This window comes from Pagrus pagrus, assembly GCF_965226575.1.
Source record: "Pagrus pagrus genome assembly, chromosome: 16".
In the NCBI taxonomy this organism is placed as follows: domain Eukaryota; kingdom Metazoa; phylum Chordata; class Actinopteri; order Spariformes; family Sparidae; genus Pagrus; species Pagrus pagrus.
The window spans coordinates 22,750,134-22,771,434 of NC_140200.1; the positions used below are offsets into that span (position 1 = coordinate 22,750,134).

Consider the following 21,301-nt stretch of genomic DNA (forward strand, 5'->3'; position numbering starts at 1 on the left):
AGTCAAAATGTACGTATGAGGACTCATTTAAAAGGCAACATGCTGTAGTTTGTGAAAATGTGCTCATTTCATATGAGGTAAAACTACAACTTGCACTACATCATGCAGTTCAAACATGAAGGAAATATTATTTTTGGGTACTCGTCTTCAGGTAGTCATCTTTGAGTAACATTAACGAGGCCATGCTCAATGTTACAACTATGAAATTCATCACACACGTTTTACACCATGTCAGCTACTTAAGTGTCCAATTTCAGACCTCTGGGACAAACTTTAAGGGAGCTAATGAGTCTTTAGTTTGCTGTGTGACTGGCGTTCTCAAACCTTGATCCTGATCCGGTGCGACGCCAATCAGATGGATTATGATTTATGATTATCCTTATGTTAATCTGAAAATGTTTAAACTGTCAATTTGTGATATCTGATTCTTACTGGTTTTCCCGTCGCTGGAGATGTCTTTGCTGACTCCGGTGGGATAGATGGCAGCCACACTGACAGAGTACTGAGTGTCGGGGTCCAGCTTATGCAGGACTATGTTGGTCTTCTTCCCTCCGACCTGCGTCTGTTCACAGGAAACATGTAAGCAGTGAGTCTGTGTCAGTTCATCAAGATTGAACAAAAATGTTGTAAAAGATCAAATAAAAGGTTAAAAAATGAAAATACTAACATAAAATCTTAATTTTAGGATTGATTAATTCAGAAATAAACTCTTTCTTCATAAATCAACATAATCAAAATTTAAAACATACATGAAGCCTGTGTTCTTATATCCAAACATTTTTTTGTTTTTCTTTCAGCTATCACTTCATCTGATATCAGCTCATGTTTCCTGCATAATGGAAAGTGTTTTTAGACAGTTCACAAATAAAATATATGAAAGCTTGAACCAAAAGATGAAACAGAAAGAAAAGACTCCATTAAATAAAATGTAAAAAATCTACAAACTTGCCATAGGAGGCAACTTAATGTCTCTAAAACTGTGATCACGTATCTCTGCTGTCTTCCAAAAACTAAATTGAACCTCTAAAATGCACAATGATGTGCAGTCAGTGTGTCATGTTCTGGAGACTGATCTGCTGTTTCTAAAGAACAATGTCAGCAAACTATTTACAATATTTATCCATGATAAAATTAAGTATTTCTCTGGAAGGGAATCCAAGCATGCCTTTGGGAAATCCTGAGCAAACAACTGTGCAGTTTAATATGAAATGGATACGAGGCTGTAAACACATTCGTGGAGGGAATAAACAGTTTGCTTGGTGGCTCAGAGATAAATCACAGAGGGTATCACGTCACAGTACATCGGTATTTGAGGTATTTGGCTGAATTTTTATTCAGAGAAACATGCAGAGGGTCAGTGTGTTGTTCAGTGGGAATCAAACTTGTGACATTTTGCTTTGTGATCATCTTATACTCATATGGTAACTGAGTGGCTCATTTCATTATACTGTACTCATCACAAGAGCGATATCATTATATAAAGTCACAGCCCAGTCGCCAGAATAAAATATATATATATATTTATATTTCTGCAAACCCTTTAAACCACTGGATATTTTTAATGATATGTATGGACATTTTCCAGCCTGATCTTTTCCTAACAATAACCAAATGTGTTTTTGTGCCTAAACCTCATCAGAGCATGAGCACAGAGTCATCACAACATGAAATTGAAAATTGTACTTAAAGAAAAGTACACTACTAACATTTATTTTGGCCATTGGGCTATATACAGTATAATTATATGATACTATTTTTTAACAACAAATCAATGATGTTATATAATAATCTTCAATCTAAAATATTAAAACATGAGCCAAAATGGGTTTGTTTAATGTTAACTGTGGTGATTTCATTGTTTTTTCTTGCAGCACAACACTTTTCAGTGTTTTAACATAAATTCTGCATAAAAATCAGTTCAAACTGGTCTGACGCTCGTAAAAACATCTTGGTATTTTCTTTTAGCAAAATCTTTTTTCTACATTCTGAAAAGGGCATTGTCACTTCTGTTATGAAAATTCAAAATAAAAATACATAAATCATTAACCATTAATTTTCTTTTCATGAAGCTTATTCAAGGTAAGTCTGGCATTTTTCAGTTTTTTTCTTCTTGGTGACAAATCCCATTATCTGACCAAAACCAGCAACACTTTCTGATTTCCTGTCTGCGACTCTCAGCTCTTCAAGCCAATTGGTTCCTACTGAAGATCTTTAAGAACGGCTAACAGATATATAGTTTCAGGATAAAAAAAGGTTCAGTCATTTCCTGAAACAGCTACTCACTGTAGATTTTATCAAACAAACAGAAGGGAAATAGTACTTTTGTTGGGGACTATTTTCAGTGGCGGATTGATCCACATTTGGTGTTTTATTGAGTAATACTTGTTAGTGGATACAATCAATGTTGGTTTTGGTCTTTTCATGAGATTTGTTGACAGTAAGAAAAATATAGAGTATCTCAAAACGTACTGCATGCTTTAAGTAAAACTAAAACTTCAGACTCACAGAGATTCTTCACATTTTCCTCTCTATGGGTATCCAGTTTGATTTATTCCACTGTTAGTTACAGTATCCCCCAGTCTGCTTTCATTCTTCTTGACTGTAATATTTCATTATATTTAATAATATAGAATCAGCACAGCAGTGGATCTAATCCTTTCCATACTTTTCCATTATATTTGCACAATTCCCAAAGTGAACATCTACTACTTTTCTACTCGTTTAGAGTGGTGAGGAAACCCTGAGCTCATCCTGCACAAACAAACATTCCGTCTGCTTCCACATGACTGATGTTAAAAACAACAAGATGACAACACGACACCAGATGCTCTCACTCCTCTGTTATACACATCTGATGTAGGGAGGGCATCAGGGCTACATTAGACAGATTTGTACCGGTGACCTCATGATTCGACCCTGACACATTGTTTGGGGGAACTCTGTCATAACATCTCAGAGACACAATCAAATCTGTAACTCACTGAAATTCTTTTCATACAGCCTACTTATTTCCAGGGCTAATTACTGTGGCGTCATCGAGCAGGAATGTGAGATTGGTGGCCAAACGCAGGACTCCTCTGACTCTACAATCCAGTTGCAGGACGATGTCATAAACTTAACGTTAAAATGTGATGAAGGAGCTCACAAAGGCCAAAAACATATCTTGCGGAGCGGTGTTGCTGAACACCTTCAGGACTTTTAAGTGCATCTTAAGAGAGAGACAAGATTTTAAAACAAAATACAACCTGTACTGTAAATGTTTTGGAAATATTTGTTCCCTAATTTGTTTATTTTTGTTGTCACAGATCTCTACTGTGACTCATTTTGATTGTCATCATAACCCTAACCCATCATCTCGCAGCCGCAGTCCATCAATTCAGGAAGCTCTTTGATGCTATCTGTACCCAAACCATGATAGCTTCCGAAACCTAACCAAGTAGTTTTGTTGCCTAAACCTAACCAAACTGTGACTGAAAACTCAAAATATAAAATCATTTATGTCTAAAGACATTTTTTCTCATTTTTTTTTTCGAAAGTCAGTGTTGACTTTTGTTTTTACACAGTATATGATACCAGGTCTTCTGGTTGAAAGTCTTGTGTTTGACGAAATTCATCCACCATGACATCCTCTCTGTGTGGACTTTTTAACAAATAGACACAAGGTTTTGTTGTAGTTTTGTTTATTAGGAAATATTTGTTTTGCTTTTCAATATTTCCCTCACAATAAGTGCTTAAGGTCTACTAATGATACTGTACCTGTGTACTTTTACATGAATAAAAGTAAATTTAAGGAATTTTGTTGTTTTTTATTTGTTTGGTGCCTAAATAAAGGACTCAGTGTATTTTACTTTTTGACAGGCATCTCCAAATATGTAAGTAATCCTTACTAAAAATGATCTCCTTTATAAAAATGCATGATGATGAAGTGTTTGCCTTTCAATCCTGTTCTTTCTTCGCTAAGTACTTTTCATTCTGGATGTCCTGAGAGCGTATCATCTCCAGAGGGAGAGAAAACATCCCATCATATTAAACACTTAATAATTGATTTCTTTCTATATGTACCCTGGGACTCATTCTGCAAACTTTTCTGACAGATTTAAAGCTCTCCATCATATTGAGATATTCATTAGATTTGTCATCGACTGGCTGAAGCACACTGGAGATGTTCCCAGTGGTCAAAAAGCACCACAGCCGGCTACACCGCACCCCAGAAAGAATCGAACAAAATCTCTGTTTGTTCGAACATATCAGGAAAATCCACCCTAAACAGGAATTCAGTCAAATTGTTCCTCTAATCCTGGACACACAGAGGATACCCAGTTTGCTTGCACAGCTTTTAGTGATTCTTTTGAAGGGATTTGTTTTCTGGTAAACCTGAATGTTTTAAAACAGTCAATGAACTGAAGCCAATGTGGGTGTATAACTTAGATAAACATTGTAGAAATCTCTTCAGTCACTCTTTTGTTCAGTGTCGATGGAACAGCTCCAGCTCACGTCTCCTGATAAAATGAAGAGCCAAGTGTGAGTGTGTGTGTGTGTGTGTGTGTGCGTGTGTGTGTGTGTGTGTGTCTGTGTCTAATGACAGCATGTAAAACCAGAGTCAAATTCCCTGTATGTGTTCACATACTTGGCCAACAAAGCAGAATCAGATCCACATTTTAGTTAATACAATACATATACACCAATATCAAAAATATGTACTGTTACTTATTGACTGCATCATAATTTATCTTCTTCTTTAATTAATTATATTTTATGAATTTGTTTCTTGTTGTCTTTCAGAATAAAATAAAATAATATAAACCTTTATTTAACCCCAGGAGAGGTATGGGTAAGAGTGAGAGTACAGAAACAAATCAACATAATAAGAATACAAATAAAAAAAGACTGTAAAACATTGAGAGGCTGCCCTCAGATATCTGCACCAGGTCTCTGAATGAGTCAAGTTCATAAATATAAGTGCATTTGTAAGTCTATAAGTAAATAGTCTCAGCCTATTAATATATACATGTGTAGATATACCAATATGAATGACCATATAAAGGTCTCCTGAGTTAATTTATATTAATATCCATATTTCTAAAGGTCAGGTTTATATTCTCCAATATTTTCTTTAATGTATTTATATGCCTCATGCAGAAGCACTTTTAAGATGTTATGTTTAAAATGTGTGGTATGAATACGCCCTGACTTGCTTGGTGTCGATGAAACCATCTAAAAAAACACATTTCACCAGTTTGTGACTGAAGACGTCATGTTATGTTAAAAAACAATAATTACTTTCAGTTTAGATTTTTGTCTTCCTGCTTTTCTCACCACATTTTAATTTATGTAAGGAGGATACACTTATATAGCTATATCTTACTTTAGGGGAATTGAAGAGCCATTATTGTCACTTACAACAAGGTTGTATAACAGAAAGCGATATTTTGCTCAGCTTTTTTGACACATACTCAACTGAAAACAGTACAAAGGCAACATATTTATTTTTTTTACCTCATCACTTCATTTCATTTTTGTAAATATATGCTTATTCTGAATTTGATGTCAGCGACACCTTTCAAACATATGGGACAGGAGCAACAAAAGACTAGGAAAGTTGTGGAACGTTCCAGAAACACCTGCTTGGAACATCCAACAGGTAAACAGGGTCATTGGTAACAGGTGATAGTATCATGATTGGGTATGAAAGGGGCATCCTCGAAAGGCTCAGTTGTTCACAAGAAAGGATTAAGCGAGGTTCAACACTTTCTCAAACACATGATGGAATCTGAGTTGTAAGTATGCTGATGACATCACTTTATTTCTATCTAAAGTTTTTTCTCCTGTTGTTATTTTAAATATTATAAAATAAGCAGTGAACTCACCACAAGAGGCTCGCCTCCAGCAACAGGCTTGTAAGTGATCCTGTAGTTCTGGACGGGGCCAGGGGCGGCGTCCCATTTCACCGACAGTGAGGAGGTGGTGGCGTTGAAAACCCTCAAGTTTTGAGGAGGCTCAGGAGGCACTGGGAGCACACAGACACAAACTCCAGTGAGATAAATAGAAAACAGTGTAAACTGTGTTTTTTTAGCGATGATGATGGTGATGGTGAGGATGATGATGGCAGTGATGTTGATGCTCCCACAATCCCGCAGGTCACACAAGCTGAAGGGGTCAATTTCATGATGAAAGCAGCGAGGTGATGAAAACAGGAGCAGCAGTTTGGTCAATGAAGCTGTTGAGAGCAGGGCTGGAGCTCAGCAACTTCTCATTCAAATCATCAGTCTTAATAACTAATGAGCCACTTTTTTTAATTATAGTAAGTCCCTTCAGTATTAAAAATATACACATTTTAAGATTCTTACCAATAAATTTGCACTTGAACTTTAAAAAAATGTGTGGGGAAAAAAAAAATTGGTTGATTTTGCAAGAACAGAATCTAATTTGGGGATCATGACAAATACATTTTACAGTGGGACAGCAAGAAATTTTAGGATTTACAACTTACAATTTACAACAAACTAACCCATTTTAGCAATATAAATAAAAGTTGGAGGATTTTTATCAAAATCAGGCGTTTTGGCAAAAAACAAAACAAAAAAAAACCTCGTAAACAAAATTGTGATCAGAAAAATTTGAGGGAATACTCTTACACATTTTTTATTGCACCAAATTCATTTGGATAGACTACAAATAGATTAGGAAATATTATGACCAATTTTAAAAGATATAATTACAGTGTAAGAAAGTTACTGAGTCCTATATTAAATCGTTAGCTGATTTTGTTGAATTCAAAGCTCACTGACCTTCAACCCCACAACAGAAACACTTCACAATAACACAACAACATGCAAAAACATTAATTTGATGACTGGGCGAACACTGATGAAGGATGACATGATGAATTAATGTGAGATGAATGAAAATGTGACAACAGAAATGTTACAATGACACCCTGGTGAAGGATGGTAGGTAAAATAAACAAAACAAAATGGTTGACAGTTGAATTAATTCACATGGATGGAGGTCTGTGGAGGATGACATGTTACAGGTCAACTTACACACTTTCTGCATTAAAAGCTCTGAACCTACGTTCACACCACAATCTACTACGCATCAACCATGAAGCTAATGTGGATTGTTAAAAAATACATGTTTGTTTATGCCATCTGATGTACACAAAGAATCCTAATGTTAAGTGATGAGATAAGACAGAGCTTCATTCATCTGCAAATAAATGTTTATACCCGAAACATTCAATATTCTCAGTGAAACCATTTTCATAACTGCTGTGGTTTTTAAAAGTTTCATTCAAGTGCTGTGCTCAGGGCATTTCATTATTTTCTGGTTCTTAACAACCACAATATGACAAGACATCAATAATATCACGGCAGAAGCTAAACGTTCTGGCTATGTTGTGACAAAGCACGGTTTAGGATTGAATCAAGCCATATTATAAAACATGGAGAAAAAAAAAAACTTTACTCCTAGCTCATGAAGTGACTACCTTTGCGGGATGTGTCAGGTAATTTTAACTGTTTACATGTGAAAAGCATCAGCAATTTTGTCATGGGTACAGGCAGCCTAACTTGGAATGCACACTAATTTAAAAAGATGGATTAACTGCTGAATAAATCCATGATTGAGGTGTCCAGATGGTCAGTTTTATCCAGCAGATCCTATTGGGTTTCTGTGTTCATGGTTTAAAATTCCTTATTAAGTTAAATCTATAGTAAAATTGCTTATCTTTTCTGAAGCAACAAGACAATGAAAATGTAAAAAGGCAGCAGTGTCCAACAGCGACTGACTAAAGTTTCTTGTGGTGTGAACGCACAGTGAAGCACTGAAATGCACATTCATGCAGTTAAGAAAGAAAAAGTGTGCTTCTATGAACACTGTCCCTCATGGTTCACAATACCATTCCACACAACATCAAGAACATTACGATGAAAAGGAACCTGTCCTTCTCATACGACATACTTACATTCATCCTTCAACACTAGAAAGAAACGTTGAGAAAACGACAACATTATTATTTCAACACGAGTTACTTCTGTGAGTGTAAAATATTTGTGTACTGATTTTTTGGAAGCTGGTCGGATGATGTTGGTTCCAACGGTTTGCTTACATGTGCGCTCGCTTCCCATCAGGTCCTCACTCTCCGACTCGTCAGGGTAAATGGCTGTGACAGTGACGGAGTATTCAGTGTCAGGGTCCAAGTTCTGCAGGACGTGAGTGGTCTCATCGCTGTTCAGGATGGCCTGGTGATGGAGCAAGAGAAAGTACTGTATATTAACAGAGCCTATTCTGTTGCATTAGCCATCACTGTGATCTAGGTAGTAAGACATGATAAACTATATTTTAATGGTGTAGTTGAAGATCCTTTTCAATTGGCATCAAATGGCCTTTTTTAGTCGCATTAACAAGTGATCCTCTGAAATAAAAACAGAACAAGTATAGTGTGGAATTGAAGTCCAGGGCCTGGTGCACAAAACACCTTCAGTTACGATTTCCTTCAAGTTAAGTCCAAGTTAAAGTTTCCTAAAAACAAAATCAATAAATGAGAAAAAATAAACACATCCCAAGGAGGGTGTGACCGGTAGAAAACCAGAAAAAAAATTAATTGTTAGAAGATGTCATCTTTATTTTTTCGAGGACTTCTGTGCAGAGAATTCTGTCATTGTCAGCCATAAAACAGTGAAATATCACCTGTTGGACCATCATTTTATTTGTATTTTTTTTGCTGGACCTCTTTATCAGTCCAAATGTAATTTATTAGCATGTGATTTATTTTACTGTATTCCCACAAAAGTATCATCTTTTCCTTCATCGACCAATTTGATTTTCTTGTCTTTTTCGTGAAAAAGGAATTTTTACTGCTGTAAAATCTCTTTTAATACAGTAAATGCCTTCACATTTTTCCTCAACTAATTAAACCTTTTAACGGACTGTGCAACACTATTAAGTGAGTCTCTGAGCTAAAGATAAGTTTAGCCTTCAGCGTCATACTTAAGGTAAAAACTTAAGGTGTTTTGTGCAGCAAACCCCTGGTCTTTAGACAAAATCCATCATAACTCATACAGACTGTTTGAAGTGGGTTACTTTCCCATCCTCAACATTTACTCTAAGGATTCATCTCGCTTCCCGAAGGTCTGAGATATAACTGAAGACATGTTTGCAAAGGCAGGAATAGCAAGTTGCCTCCTGAGTATCTTGTTCTATGCAGTCCAAAATTGTGTGATGGCTGTTTTGTCTTATCTCCGTTTTTTGTGCATGGCACCCAATAAAATACACTTGAGGGAAGTGTAGTTTTGTGTTATTCTTACACTGAATTCATATCAAAACTGTTAAGCACAAAGCTACAAACTTGTTCTTTCTGTTGAAGAGGGTAGAAAAAGAACAACTGCTCAGCTTGCTTTCACAATTTACTACAGATTTCCCCTCACTGTGTATTCTATTTAAACCCATTGACCTATTTTCATTTGTCAATAAAGATCGCCTAATAATGTAAAATTCTGAGATAATCTAAGATTGTTATGAAGAGCCTGGCATTCATTTCATTCACAGATTTTCATGCTGAATTGAATCAAAAGTTGGTCCAAAAACAACATTTGAAGGCCAAAGTATAACAAGAAGAAAACAAGGCAAGCATTATTGTTGCTTTAGCTAAGATGAATGTTTTTACTTAATTCTGGGCAAACACAATAACTTAGTTTTTTGGGGCATGTCAGTTTAATGGATCTGTGAAACCACTATGGGTCTTCCGTGTGATTTTCTGTTTGACTTCAATAATAAGAAAAATCTTTGATGACAATACTACAGCACGACTTTCATTTTTTCACTTAAACAAAAACATCTCCAGTTTCCTCATCCTCATTTAATCGACCCTCCTCGGAGAGCAGACCACATGTCAGAGAGGCAACAGGAAGGATTAAAGTCTGGACTAGTTCAGAAAGTCTGAGCAGCATCAAGCAGGTGTGCTTCAGAGCTGTATCTGAGTTCCGGCTCCAGCTTTAATCAGAGGAAACACTGTGAGGCTGCAGGCGAAAACCCTTCACCACTGGCTGGGTTTTGTGTGAGGCGACTCAAACCAGATGTTCAGTGTCACTGCAGACAGACGCTGCTGTCCAAGCGAAGCTCATTTGCATATTTCAAGAGATATCACTTGACTATGTTGTTTATCCAGCTGCTGAAGATGCATTCTTAATAACAAATAGAAATGTAAAGTGGACAAAACAAATCCAGACACAATCTGGATACAAGCCAAGATGCCAGATGTGTCAGTCTAAGCCAGTAGTGGATGTTGATTTGGAACTTCTAAAACCTCAAGAAGTCTTGGAGATGTGTCTTTATCCATCTCAGTTGTTTGCCCTAATTAAAAAACTCAGGATGCACCTGTGTGCACTAGACAACGATATACAACATTTTTGGAAGTTAATTAGTTAAAATTCCATCAACTGATTAGTTGACTAGTTAAGGCTGAAACACGGACAAAAGCTGAAAAATATAATTTAAGAAACAGTCGCGTTCCATAATGGCTAACTTACAAACTGGAAGTCGGTTTCCCCCTTCTTGGTCCAGCCGATGCGGTAAAGGGCCACATCTGGGGCTCCATGTTCCCAGGTGGCTCTGAAGGAGGACTGGGTCACCTCGGAGAACTGCAGGTTCTTTGGAGCTGGAACAACATCTGTTCACACAGACAGAGCAAAGATGGAGAAAGGAAGTTATAACAAAGAGGTCAAATCTCATCAATGCTTGTGACTATTTCTCTGGCCAATTTTCAGTCCCAATGTCTCACGAATGTAGCAGGGTACCTAGCTAGCTTTGTTGGAAGAAGACTTCCCCTTTTTTAACTCTGCCCATATACAGTATGTTAAGTATAATATTATACTTGTTTTCAGCGCTTACATTGATGTTTATAATTTTTTATTCCACTAATCATTACCATTATACAATAAAAAAAATAGAAACAACGCAATATGTGTCTGAATTCAACTTTTTTTTTTTGTCTCTCTGTGTGTCAATCAATTGATGTATCACTGTAAAAGGCTGTGGCTTTCAGTATGCCAACAGTTAGCTGTTATGCCAAGAGAGGTCTGTCAAGAGAATGTCGGTCTTGAGCTCCAGGAGTCTAACTTCTTTCTTTGTAAAGTACCCAGTAAAAAAATGCTGCATTAATCGTGTATATGGTTTTGAAATGTGCACATGGTAGGTGAGCTAAGCACTGAAAGAACTGTCCTTCAACTTGATGGAAACACCTATGGTCAATGCGTAAGCACATACATGTGCACGTGCATGAAAGTCTGGTCCTCCTAGAGATGTGGGCACATTCAGAGATCTGGAACCAGGCTTGGTTAGAGTTACAGAATCTACTATGTCAATAATAGGTCCTCACAAATATAGAACCACAACACGTGTGTGTGTTTAAATACTGAAAACAAGTTTTTCCAGTTCACCTGGGATTAATGATAACCAGAGCCAATGCAGTAAATGATCACACACAGAGATTTTAATGGTGCACAGAGAGAGTCCAGCCTTACTGGAGGCTGTTTTCAGTCCGGGAGGGGAAGTGAAGAAAAGCTCACACAGAGCTCATCACCATCACAGACACTGTACACGTGTGCTGTTCAGGTACTGGACAGGGTTTGTTACACTGGTCGAGGTTGATTTGGTCAAAGGTTGAGTTTTCAACATTTTGCCTCTAATCCCTGATGATATCTTGCCAAATACATTCCTTTTTTGACTAGTTTTTGATAAAATTGCTCCTAAAACCTCTACATTCAAGGTGTGGACATTTTCCTTGATCTATATATCATGAATGGAATAGTGGAAAATAAGATGTAAACCAGGGTCAGACAAAGTCAGCCTACTTTGCTAAGCCATGATGCATGACACTGAACACCCAGTGGAGCTGCAGCGGTTCCAACTGAACAACTCCGAGCTGCTTAAATAAAAAGATGAACAAATGACAAAAATGAAAAGCAGATTCAGACCTGTGATAGCGGTTCCGAGCATCGGTGATCCAGGTCCCTCATCGTAGATTGGGGTGACGGCCACATCGTACTCAGTCTGCGAGATGAGGCTGGACAGGTCCAGAGTGGTGATGCCACCTTCGACTTCAACCTGTTTGTGACAAATTTAATCAGCAGTGACTAAAAATCACTCAACGAAACGAAAGCTGCACAATCCTCTAATTTAAATAGGAAAGGTTTTTAATATGCTTCGAAATTGAAGAAAATAGACATCCACACAAGCAAGAATTGTTAAAAATTTTAGCCGAGTCAAATGTATGAATACCAAGATATTCCTACATGTATTATATTTTCATAGCACCACATACTAGTGAAATGCCATCAGATTTCACAGGATTACTTTAAATGTTCATTTAAATGTGTTTACATGAGTTTAGATTTACACTTAGTAAAAGAATCAGGTGTCCATTGATGTCAAGCAACAGCAGAGTATAATTGGTCCCTTTGCTGGTGTTTGTTTGCTGTTCTGAATCAATGCACCAGTCTTAAACTAAAGACAGCGACAGTGAGGCTATAGTTAAAGAGCCTGGAACTAGGATTATTTGTGTAAAAAACAGACATGTAACAACTGCGCAAACCTTTAAACATGTTTGATATTTGCATGAATCTAAACATGACTCAGTGACATTTTCCTTTGATTTAGCCAAGGCTTCTGAAACATACTCCTTCCTGAATGAGGAGTCTTGAAAGTGTTTAGAAAAAAAGGAAATATGAATACCTATAATTCCATGACAACTGAGCAAACTTCCTCTACTGATGTGATATCATTAAAAGCTAAAGCCACTAAATGGACCTGAGGTGTTTTTTTCCCCAAGTTCAAGAAATAAAAGAATTTTGATTCTTGTACTCCTTCCTTATTAGCTAGATGTTGCCTTGCAAAGCAAATGGTAGGGAATCTGAGGCCATGTTTTTTAAACGCAGATAAAACTGTTAAAAATAGATGACTGGCTCCTTTACCACTGCGAGTAGTCAAGTTTCCCTTTTTGATTTTCTTGTAGTGTGGAAAACAGGGAACAGAAGAAAGCACCATGGAGTCCAGGGACAATGTTATGGTGATTTCTTTTTTATATCCTTTACTTCAGTCTCTCTTTCAAACTCAACACAGACTGACACTTAACACTTAACTTCAACGGAAGGGGTGAAAATTAGTGTGTCCACCCAGGTTTTGTGTTTTCATCACAGCTGATCAGAGCTGGAGCCGATAAATACCTGTGACTACGTGTGAGAGGTTCAACCTGGGAATAAATGCTGATTGTACCCTTTCCCATTGAAGGCAAAAGCCAAGTTCATGGTTGAAAGGGGGTTTGTCCAGTGTGAAAGGGATATTGCAGTTGTACCATAAGTCTGTGTGTTCCTAATAATGAACTCTTCATATTTTCAAAACTATATCTCAAGCTCTGCCGAGTTATTATGAGATTCAGCGAGTTTTTGGGAGACTAGTTTTAGACTTTTGTGTGAAATTATAAGAAGAGATAAACTATATAGAATATCTGGGCAAAGCCTTGATGTATAAAACATGAGACATGTGTCCTCAGTCCACTTTTCCATTTCAGGGTAGAGCTAAGTTACCTAAGCAGTAGAGAAAATAACCCTCAGCACTCAGCAGGCAATAATCCAGTGTGTCTACTATAGACACAAGAAACCTTCAGCTGTAATCCTTAAGAGGAGTTGAGCTGCTGCATGTCATCCATCAAAACATTCTGGAAAAATCTTGCAGGTGTCAACCATCGGCACCTTGGGCTGCCGATTCATTGCAGACTGTTTGTCATCCACAGTGAGAAATTATGAGTGGTGCTGGGACGATCCAGTCAGGCTGGGCTGACGGCCTGAGCCAGCACTCCTCTGCCAGCAGACTGATCAGCCAACTCTGCTCAGAGTCCGGCTGTAACTCCTGACTCGGTCCTGACTTCCTCACTTTCCCAGAACGAGGGTATCACCGCTGACTAAAACTGCACCCTGATGAACCTCTCTGTGAGGTTGTATTGTTAAAAGGCACCTCTGACTGACCTTACAAACAGTACGAAAACTTTCAACAAGTGTTGCTGCCATGACTGATACCTGCCAATAGAAAAGGTCGCACCTCTACACCCTGCTATACACATGGAACTCATTTAGACTGTTTAGACGGTACTTTCACAGTTGGACAGAGTTTGAACTGCACAATAAGGACAAAGAAGGAGGTTGCTTGAGATTCACAAACTCCAACGCAAACAAAACCTGAAGAATGTCTTTCAAAGAAGAAAAGAAAGAAAACATTTGGCCTTTAAAAGCAAATAGTGGGAAATATAACTGTGCCACAGGCAACTATAACAGGTTTCCACAAAACTTAGATGAGGGATGGGTTTTGACCCAGAATAGACCCCTTTAACTACTGGTGTGGATTCGGATAAAGGAATAGATCCAGGATTTTTTCTGTTTTCACTTTCTTTATCATTGTGAGATAGGGTGTTTTTTTGCCATTATTATTAATCTCTCAGGGAATAACACATGGATCTTGATGAAAAAAATTGTATTTAGGTAGGCATATTGAGGTTGGTGGTATCTATGAGCAAGTTCAAAAGGGAACTGTTGCGCCTTGGCTGGGGAAGTTGTCTACTGAGGGCCATTCTAGTTTTCAATATCAATTCAAGTACCAATTATTTTCTCTAACTTAGTATATGAAATGTCATACAATGGCGAAAAAAGTCAATCAGGTGCTCAGAGGTCCTGATGTATTCTTTACATGTTTCACTGATAAACAGTCCAAAACCCAAATAAATTCAGTTTATGGTAAAATAAAACAGATAAAAGCAGCAAATACTCATATTGAGGAAGCTGAAACCGACAGTATTTTGTGTTCTTACTTAAAAACAAGACTTAAAAGATTAATCATTTTGTTTTCTGTCAATCAGCTAATCAATTAATTGAAAAATCATTTAACATTCACCCCTAATGGACTTTTAAAGCTTTTAAAGCTAAAATGACAAGTTAGAATTGTAAAATAAATTATTTATTTTAACTTATCACATCTGTAGTTTCTTCATAATTCCACCTTAATCAAAAAAATGTATGGCTACATTATCAGTTCTCAGACTTTTATCAGGTATTCAGTGATTTCAGTCAGATAACATAGAAAGACAGAACCTCAGTTTTACCTCTTTCAGGTCTCCCTCCTCTGGTTTGTAGGTGATTATGTACTTGCGGACCGGTCCAGGAGCAGCATCCCAGTTGAGCTTCATGGTGCTGTGAGTAACATCAGTGATTCTCAGGGCTCCAGCAGGAGGCATGGGCACTGAGGGAGGACAGGGAACAGACATCTATTAAAACTTTTAACCATCCTGAGTGAAGCATAAAAGCATTTACAAAACTAAATGATGATGACGGACATGGTGGGGCCAAAACTTACAGAGAAGCTGAAAAACAGACAGCAGGTCAGTTTGTCAGTGCATCTGTTTTCTATCTATAAGCCCACAATCCAAAATCTAAACTCCAGCATGTGGGATACATGATCCAGCTCTTATAAAATAAAAGCTGACATAAAAATCAAACCCAGCTAAATTTTGTAAAAAGTTATTTTCTTTACTAAAACCTTTTCTAATAAACAAAAGGTTATATTTAAGAGGAGATAAGTCCTGGTATCTTGGTGTCTATTTTTCGAAAAAATTATTACATTTGTGAAATAACGTGTTCAAATACTTTCTAACATTTCTTTATAATCTTTAATTGTGCAGAATTAATCTCATCATTTGAGACACATAAATAAGATCACTATATGATATGATAGTTAGGAAGTTTAAGTTCTTGGGAAAACTCTTTATGTGTAGGCTTCTTACAGCCAATGTTGACTATAAAGTATAAGAAAGCAACACGACAAATTTCAAACATATTATTTCTGTTTGTGTACAGAACCAGTTCAGCATTACATACAGGTGACTCCTGTCCCATCTAGAGGGTCACTGGCAGATTCTCCATGAAGGGCATAAAGTGAGATGGAGTATGCTGTGTTGGGTATGAGCTGCACCAGCTGGACGTTAGTTATATCTCCTCCAACACGCTCCTACAGAGAGGGGGGGAACGAACAGAGACAGAGGGATGGGGGTTTGGATAGTGGAAGAGAGGGATGCAGGTTGAGGTTGGAGAACAGAAGAGACAGGATTTGTGAGAAAGTGTTTTTGTTGTTGTGTTGTTTTAACTGAACACCTGGTTAACAGACTTCTAGTGCTTCCACACAAACTGAAAATGACACAGTAATACTAAAGATGTGAAGTCGTTACCGGCTCCATTCCGGTGTTTCTGCATGTTTTAGCCTAATTTATTACAGTTTTTCGAGTCTTGGGATGTTTTTTCTAGTTTAGGACCCTTAGTTCCAGTGAAGGCAAATCTTAATGCGCTGATATTTTAGACAAAGTTGCTTTTAACCTTTTTTAAAGCAGTTGTGTTTTTCTCTTTCCTGCTTCAACATGACAATACACCTGTGCACAAAGCCAAGAAAGTCCCATGGAGAAATTGTTTTCCCGTCAGGTGAACAACAATTTGACTGGCCTGTAAGGAGCCCTGACCTCAACCCCATCCAACACTGTTGGGATGAGCTTGAACTCTTACTGTGAGCCAGACCTGATCACCCAATATCAGTGTCTCTAATGTGTCAATACTCCCTGAAGCCAGGTTTCAAACTTTATACTTAAACTTTTGTACTTATATACATTATATTATATTATATTATACTTAATATATACACACATTAAACTGGCAAAGAACATTTTTATCAGTATTTCCATTGATAAACATTGATTATTAATGCAATGCCCTACTTTACTCTGAGGTCATGATTCACACTTCAGGTGCGTATTTTCCAGTAAGGACCACCTTGCTGTACATTAAATCATCCCTTACATTTTCCTTTGCTGTATAATTGCATATGAGGGTTAACACCACAGAAGCGTTCAGCATCTGTTCTGTTTATATCACCCTGATGACTTCACGCCGTGAGCTAATCCTTCCCATTACCCAGCGTGTCTGTGGGCTCTGCTTTTTGCAGGCCTGGCCTGAGCCGCGCTGTTAAAGTCCACTTCCTGTTCTATGAAGCACTCATCTCATTGCCATCTGGAAGCAGTAAGGCGACATGAGCAGGAGCCTGCTCTTATAAAATCAATGTGGAAATGCTGAGCACACACATTAAGATGTGGGTGAGTTTGTGTGTTTCTCGTGTTTAAAAGTGTTTGGATGCCTGTTTTTTAGTGCACTTGTATAGTTCACGTTGTGGGGACAGACGTTCACTTATGGGGACTCACTTGTTATGGGGATTTTGTCTAAGGCCGGTGTAGTGGTCATGTTTGTCTTATTCTTTTCTTTACTCTAGATACGTTCACTGTATCCTTTTGACGCTTCCTGTAAGGACTCAGTATCCCATCATTCACAGGGAGGACTCATGTCTAGATTTTTCATTAAAAGTCCCTCCCCAATCAGAAGACCATCGGTGGACCACCATGGCCCACCTTTTTTCAGAAAAAATATGCACAGCAGTTAATGCCGAGCGACAAATAATGTTTTTAATCTATATGAATAGTCCCACGTAGTACACAAATGTTGTTTATTAATAACTCGAGAAGTCACAGTTTGACATAAAACTAAAATATAAGACTTCCAAAATACATAATCAGAACGACTACACACCCAACAGTTGCTTACATGATATCAGCTTGTTTAATGCTCGCCAAAACCATTAACTGAAACCCTGTAGAGTCAGTCCTGTATAGTAGCTAGCTTACAGATCTGACTAATTCTACTTTTGGCATAACTGCAGCTGTCAATATGGGCAGACTTTTTGTGATGACAGTCATATTGGTGTTGGTGACATGTAGGTGTCATTTATACTGGGGACATTGGGGACAGTGGGGACTGGCAATGTCCCCACCACTTTTTGAAATGACCAGTTTTGACCCTATCACTTTAGGAAAGTTAATTAAAAATTAATTTAACAATTAATTCAAAAATTGCTAAAGATTAGCTTTAAACCCAACCACTTTTCAAGTGATGCCCTCGTGGTGACATATAATGTGCAAGATGATGTAGTTCAATGAATTTTATAAATGTTTCAATGTCATTTTACTATCTTTACAACAAACTGCAGCTGTCTTTTAAATTGACATGTTGGAAATTCATGGCACAGTTCAAACAGCATCAAAAATGTATTTGTCTCCACCATTAACGACATGGGAAAATCCCATGAGGTCTTCTATTACCTAAACTACAAGCATTCCACCTTCAGCTAACAGGGCATGAGGCTAACAAAACATAAGCTTGGCTAAAAGATGGTCAATCCTACACCAGCTAACATGCAATTAGTTTACTGTATTGTTTAAGGTAGTCATTTTCGTTAGCTACTGGAAAGTGTGCAAAAAAACTAACCCAATCTTAGCTGGGCTTAGCCCCCAAGAGGCAAAGTCAGTTCTAACAATCCTTTCTGTTAGCTTGCTTATTACTGAGTACAGGACCCTAGAATTACATAAAAATAAATTACTGCTGTCTAAGTAGATGTCTGTCAGTAAACTTCAAACCATTTCCCATGTTAGACACACAGCCTCACAAGTTGGATTTGAAAGGAGAATAACTTTACCTCCCTCTCCAGCTGAGGCTCAGTAGCGTTGATGGATTTGTACCGGAGCATGTAGCCTGTGGCACCAGCCGCCTCCTCCCATTTCACCATCATTGTGCTGTAGGTCTCATCATAAACAATCATGTTCTTTGCACCTGACAGCGGCACTGAGATGACAAAAACACACAAGAAAGGCTCAATATAACACCAGGGTACTGAGTATTCAGAGATCACCAAGACTGGACAATCCTCTATATTTGCTGTTTCATTAATTTGTGTAATAAATTCAATGTTCTGATGTAAGTTGAAGTATCCAGACTTGAGAGCAACAATTGGGGATTCTTTGAATCAAATGACTGAATGAGTGGGTCAGCAATGATCTCTTTTGATATTCAATATTTGGAGGAGTTTTTGGTTTTGGCCCAAAAACAGATAATGATACAAACAGGTGAGCAACATCAAGGTGATACTTCAGAAAATCTCTGTTTTTTTGTCTTTGTCAGACAGCATACAAAGTTACGTATGTGGTTACTGATTTATTGAGCGTCTTCCAAACAGGAAACCCTGTTTGGTTTCAGCTCATAAATAAGGTCAGATGTAGGAAATAAAATCCGATTTCTCCCATTAACCCTGCTTCTATCTCTGGTATATTTATACAACCTATTTGTCGCTATCAGCTCATTTGCACCATTGTATGTTGTATATTTGTATGTTTGATATATTGTACTATATGTAGTGTTAGCACTTTTTTTGTACTTTGGGAGAAGACAAAGGAAGGAAAAAGGAAAATTTCCACTGAGGTGGACAATAAAGTTAATCTAATCTAGTCTAATTCTTGTTTGCATAAGTGTGGTGACAGTAAATGTGAATGGAACGATCCCAGGCCGGCTACCATCATGTCTAGTTCACTTTTACTGTGAACAGGATGTACCATGTTGAGCAACAATAAACATTTCTTTTAACAGAGAAAATTTGTCATTTTGGGCTTTTAAGAGTGTGGTTTGCACAAGAAGCCCTATCTCTTGACTGTTAAGCACTATGAAAGATCAATAGAGGACACCCCCACCCAAACCCGCAGCCACCAGCCTCCAGTCTTTACACACTTTATGTTTGAGTCACTCTGACAAAGTGCAGACAGTGTTTTCAGAAGGACATAATGACCTAAGTGAGTGTTAGTTTAAAAAATGAGGCCATGGTGATCTAATGGCTGCGGGTGCCATCCAAGTGGACGACGACAGAACAATCACTTATTGTTTTATGACAGCGGGAAACGGCTCATTGTTAAAATCAGTCGCACATTTAAGAACAAATAAAGTGAACATTAAAGGACAGATGAGCAAATAAAAGCACTTAGAGCTATGCACTTAACACATCGTTAAATTATATCAGTTTATTTAAGATATACGAAAAGACCGCAGCCCTGATAAATCACTTCTTTACAGTTGTCTTAATGGCTCCAAGGGATTCTTACTTCGCCTAGCAAAGACGAGCATCGGCTCACAGCATTGCATCATGGGACAATGTTTGTGTTAAGCAGTTTTCCGCCTCAGATCAGATGCTAAATATATGTTGTATAAACAGAGATGTTGGAGCAGATTTGTGGCAGAAAAAAAGCGAGTAAACAAGTTCAAACGATGTGTGTGAAACAGGATAATGAGCAGAGAAATCAAGCTGTTTATCTCACAAACCGTATGGAAGAAACAGAACGCTTTCCCACAGCAGTGAAACACCACAGAGCGATGCTATCTGCCTTTAAAGCTCCTCTGTAATCACATCCGCCACCCAAAGGGCAACGAGTGTCTTGTGAAAATGGAAACAAAGAGGACAAAGAGGAAGAGGAAACACACTTACAGGTGGTCTCAGTGCCCTTCAAAGGCTCGCTGCTCTCCTCGCCAGCCACAGAGTAAACATTGACGATGTACTCCGTCAGAGGGGTCAGGCCTTCAAGCACAACAGTCGTCAGCGACCCATCAACCAGCAGCTGAAACAATGAAGGACTGGTTGTTATACCCTTGCCTGAAATTTAACTTTGATTTTTCAAGATTTAATCCAAAAGTGTAACAATTATAGTTCTTGTACATTATAAAGTCTAATTGAGAGGTGTATCGAATCAAGTCAGAGACTCCAGGCAAAAACCATCAAGTTCATTCTTCTTCATTTCTTCATTTCTATCTATTTGAACAATGTAAAGTTTTTTTTACACAAGATGAGAAGAAAAGATATGATTTAAAGACTTATTTAAATATTTTAGCTTTGACAAAAACAATTTCCAATGAAAACAACTGACAGTAAACTTACAGATTGTTCAGTTTTCACTTTTCAATGTTTTGAGCACAGAAAATGGAACTGAATTAACCCTCATTGTGTTGAGGTGCAAGGAGAAGACTCAGTTGGCCAAATAAAGTCAAAACGTTCTGCACAGACAGACAGGAGGACTAAGAGGTCTATAGGAGGGTATGAATCCTAATTCTTCTGTGATACAGAAAAAAATGTCTGGTCTGATTCATAATCTTGTTTACTTCCTAGATCAAAAAGTTCTTGATTTAAAACATTAAAAATTACACATTTAGACTTATTTTAATTTAACTTATTTAGAGAAGATCTTGTACATCCATTAGTGTTCGGACAATTAACATCTGTGCTTTGTCTGCTTCTTTGAATGAATTGTTTTCTTAATTGTTTATTAAAAAAAGCATTTTTTAACCATGTTAGC

At 37.6% G+C, this 21,301-nt stretch overlaps 1 protein-coding gene across 6 annotated transcripts in view; it reads right to left on the reverse strand.

The window, feature by feature from the left end:
• Positions 1-21,301, reverse strand: part of col12a1b (collagen, type XII, alpha 1b) — a 151,583-nt gene that overhangs the window by 75,955 nt on the left and 54,327 nt on the right. For 4 of the 6 annotated variants that reach the window (XM_084377840.1, XM_084377838.1, XM_084377843.1 and 1 more), the window contains exons 23-32: positions 20,440-20,569; positions 18,610-18,755; positions 15,921-16,050; positions 15,149-15,285; positions 11,976-12,105; positions 10,530-10,669; positions 8,111-8,243; positions 7,967-7,981; positions 5,868-6,007; positions 433-562 (exon numbers count right to left, since the gene is read on the reverse strand). In XM_084377840.1, coding sequence (XP_084233966.1) covers positions 433-562; positions 5,868-6,007; positions 7,967-7,981; positions 8,111-8,243; positions 10,530-10,669; positions 11,976-12,105; positions 15,149-15,285; positions 15,921-16,050; positions 18,610-18,755; positions 20,440-20,569 — 1,231 coding nt within the window. The remainder of the gene's footprint in view (positions 1-432; positions 563-5,867; positions 6,008-7,966; positions 7,982-8,110; positions 8,244-10,529; positions 10,670-11,975; positions 12,106-15,148; positions 15,286-15,920; positions 16,051-18,609; positions 18,756-20,439; positions 20,570-21,301) is intronic. The other 2 variants (XM_084377842.1, XM_084377841.1) reach the window with 1 other exon arrangement.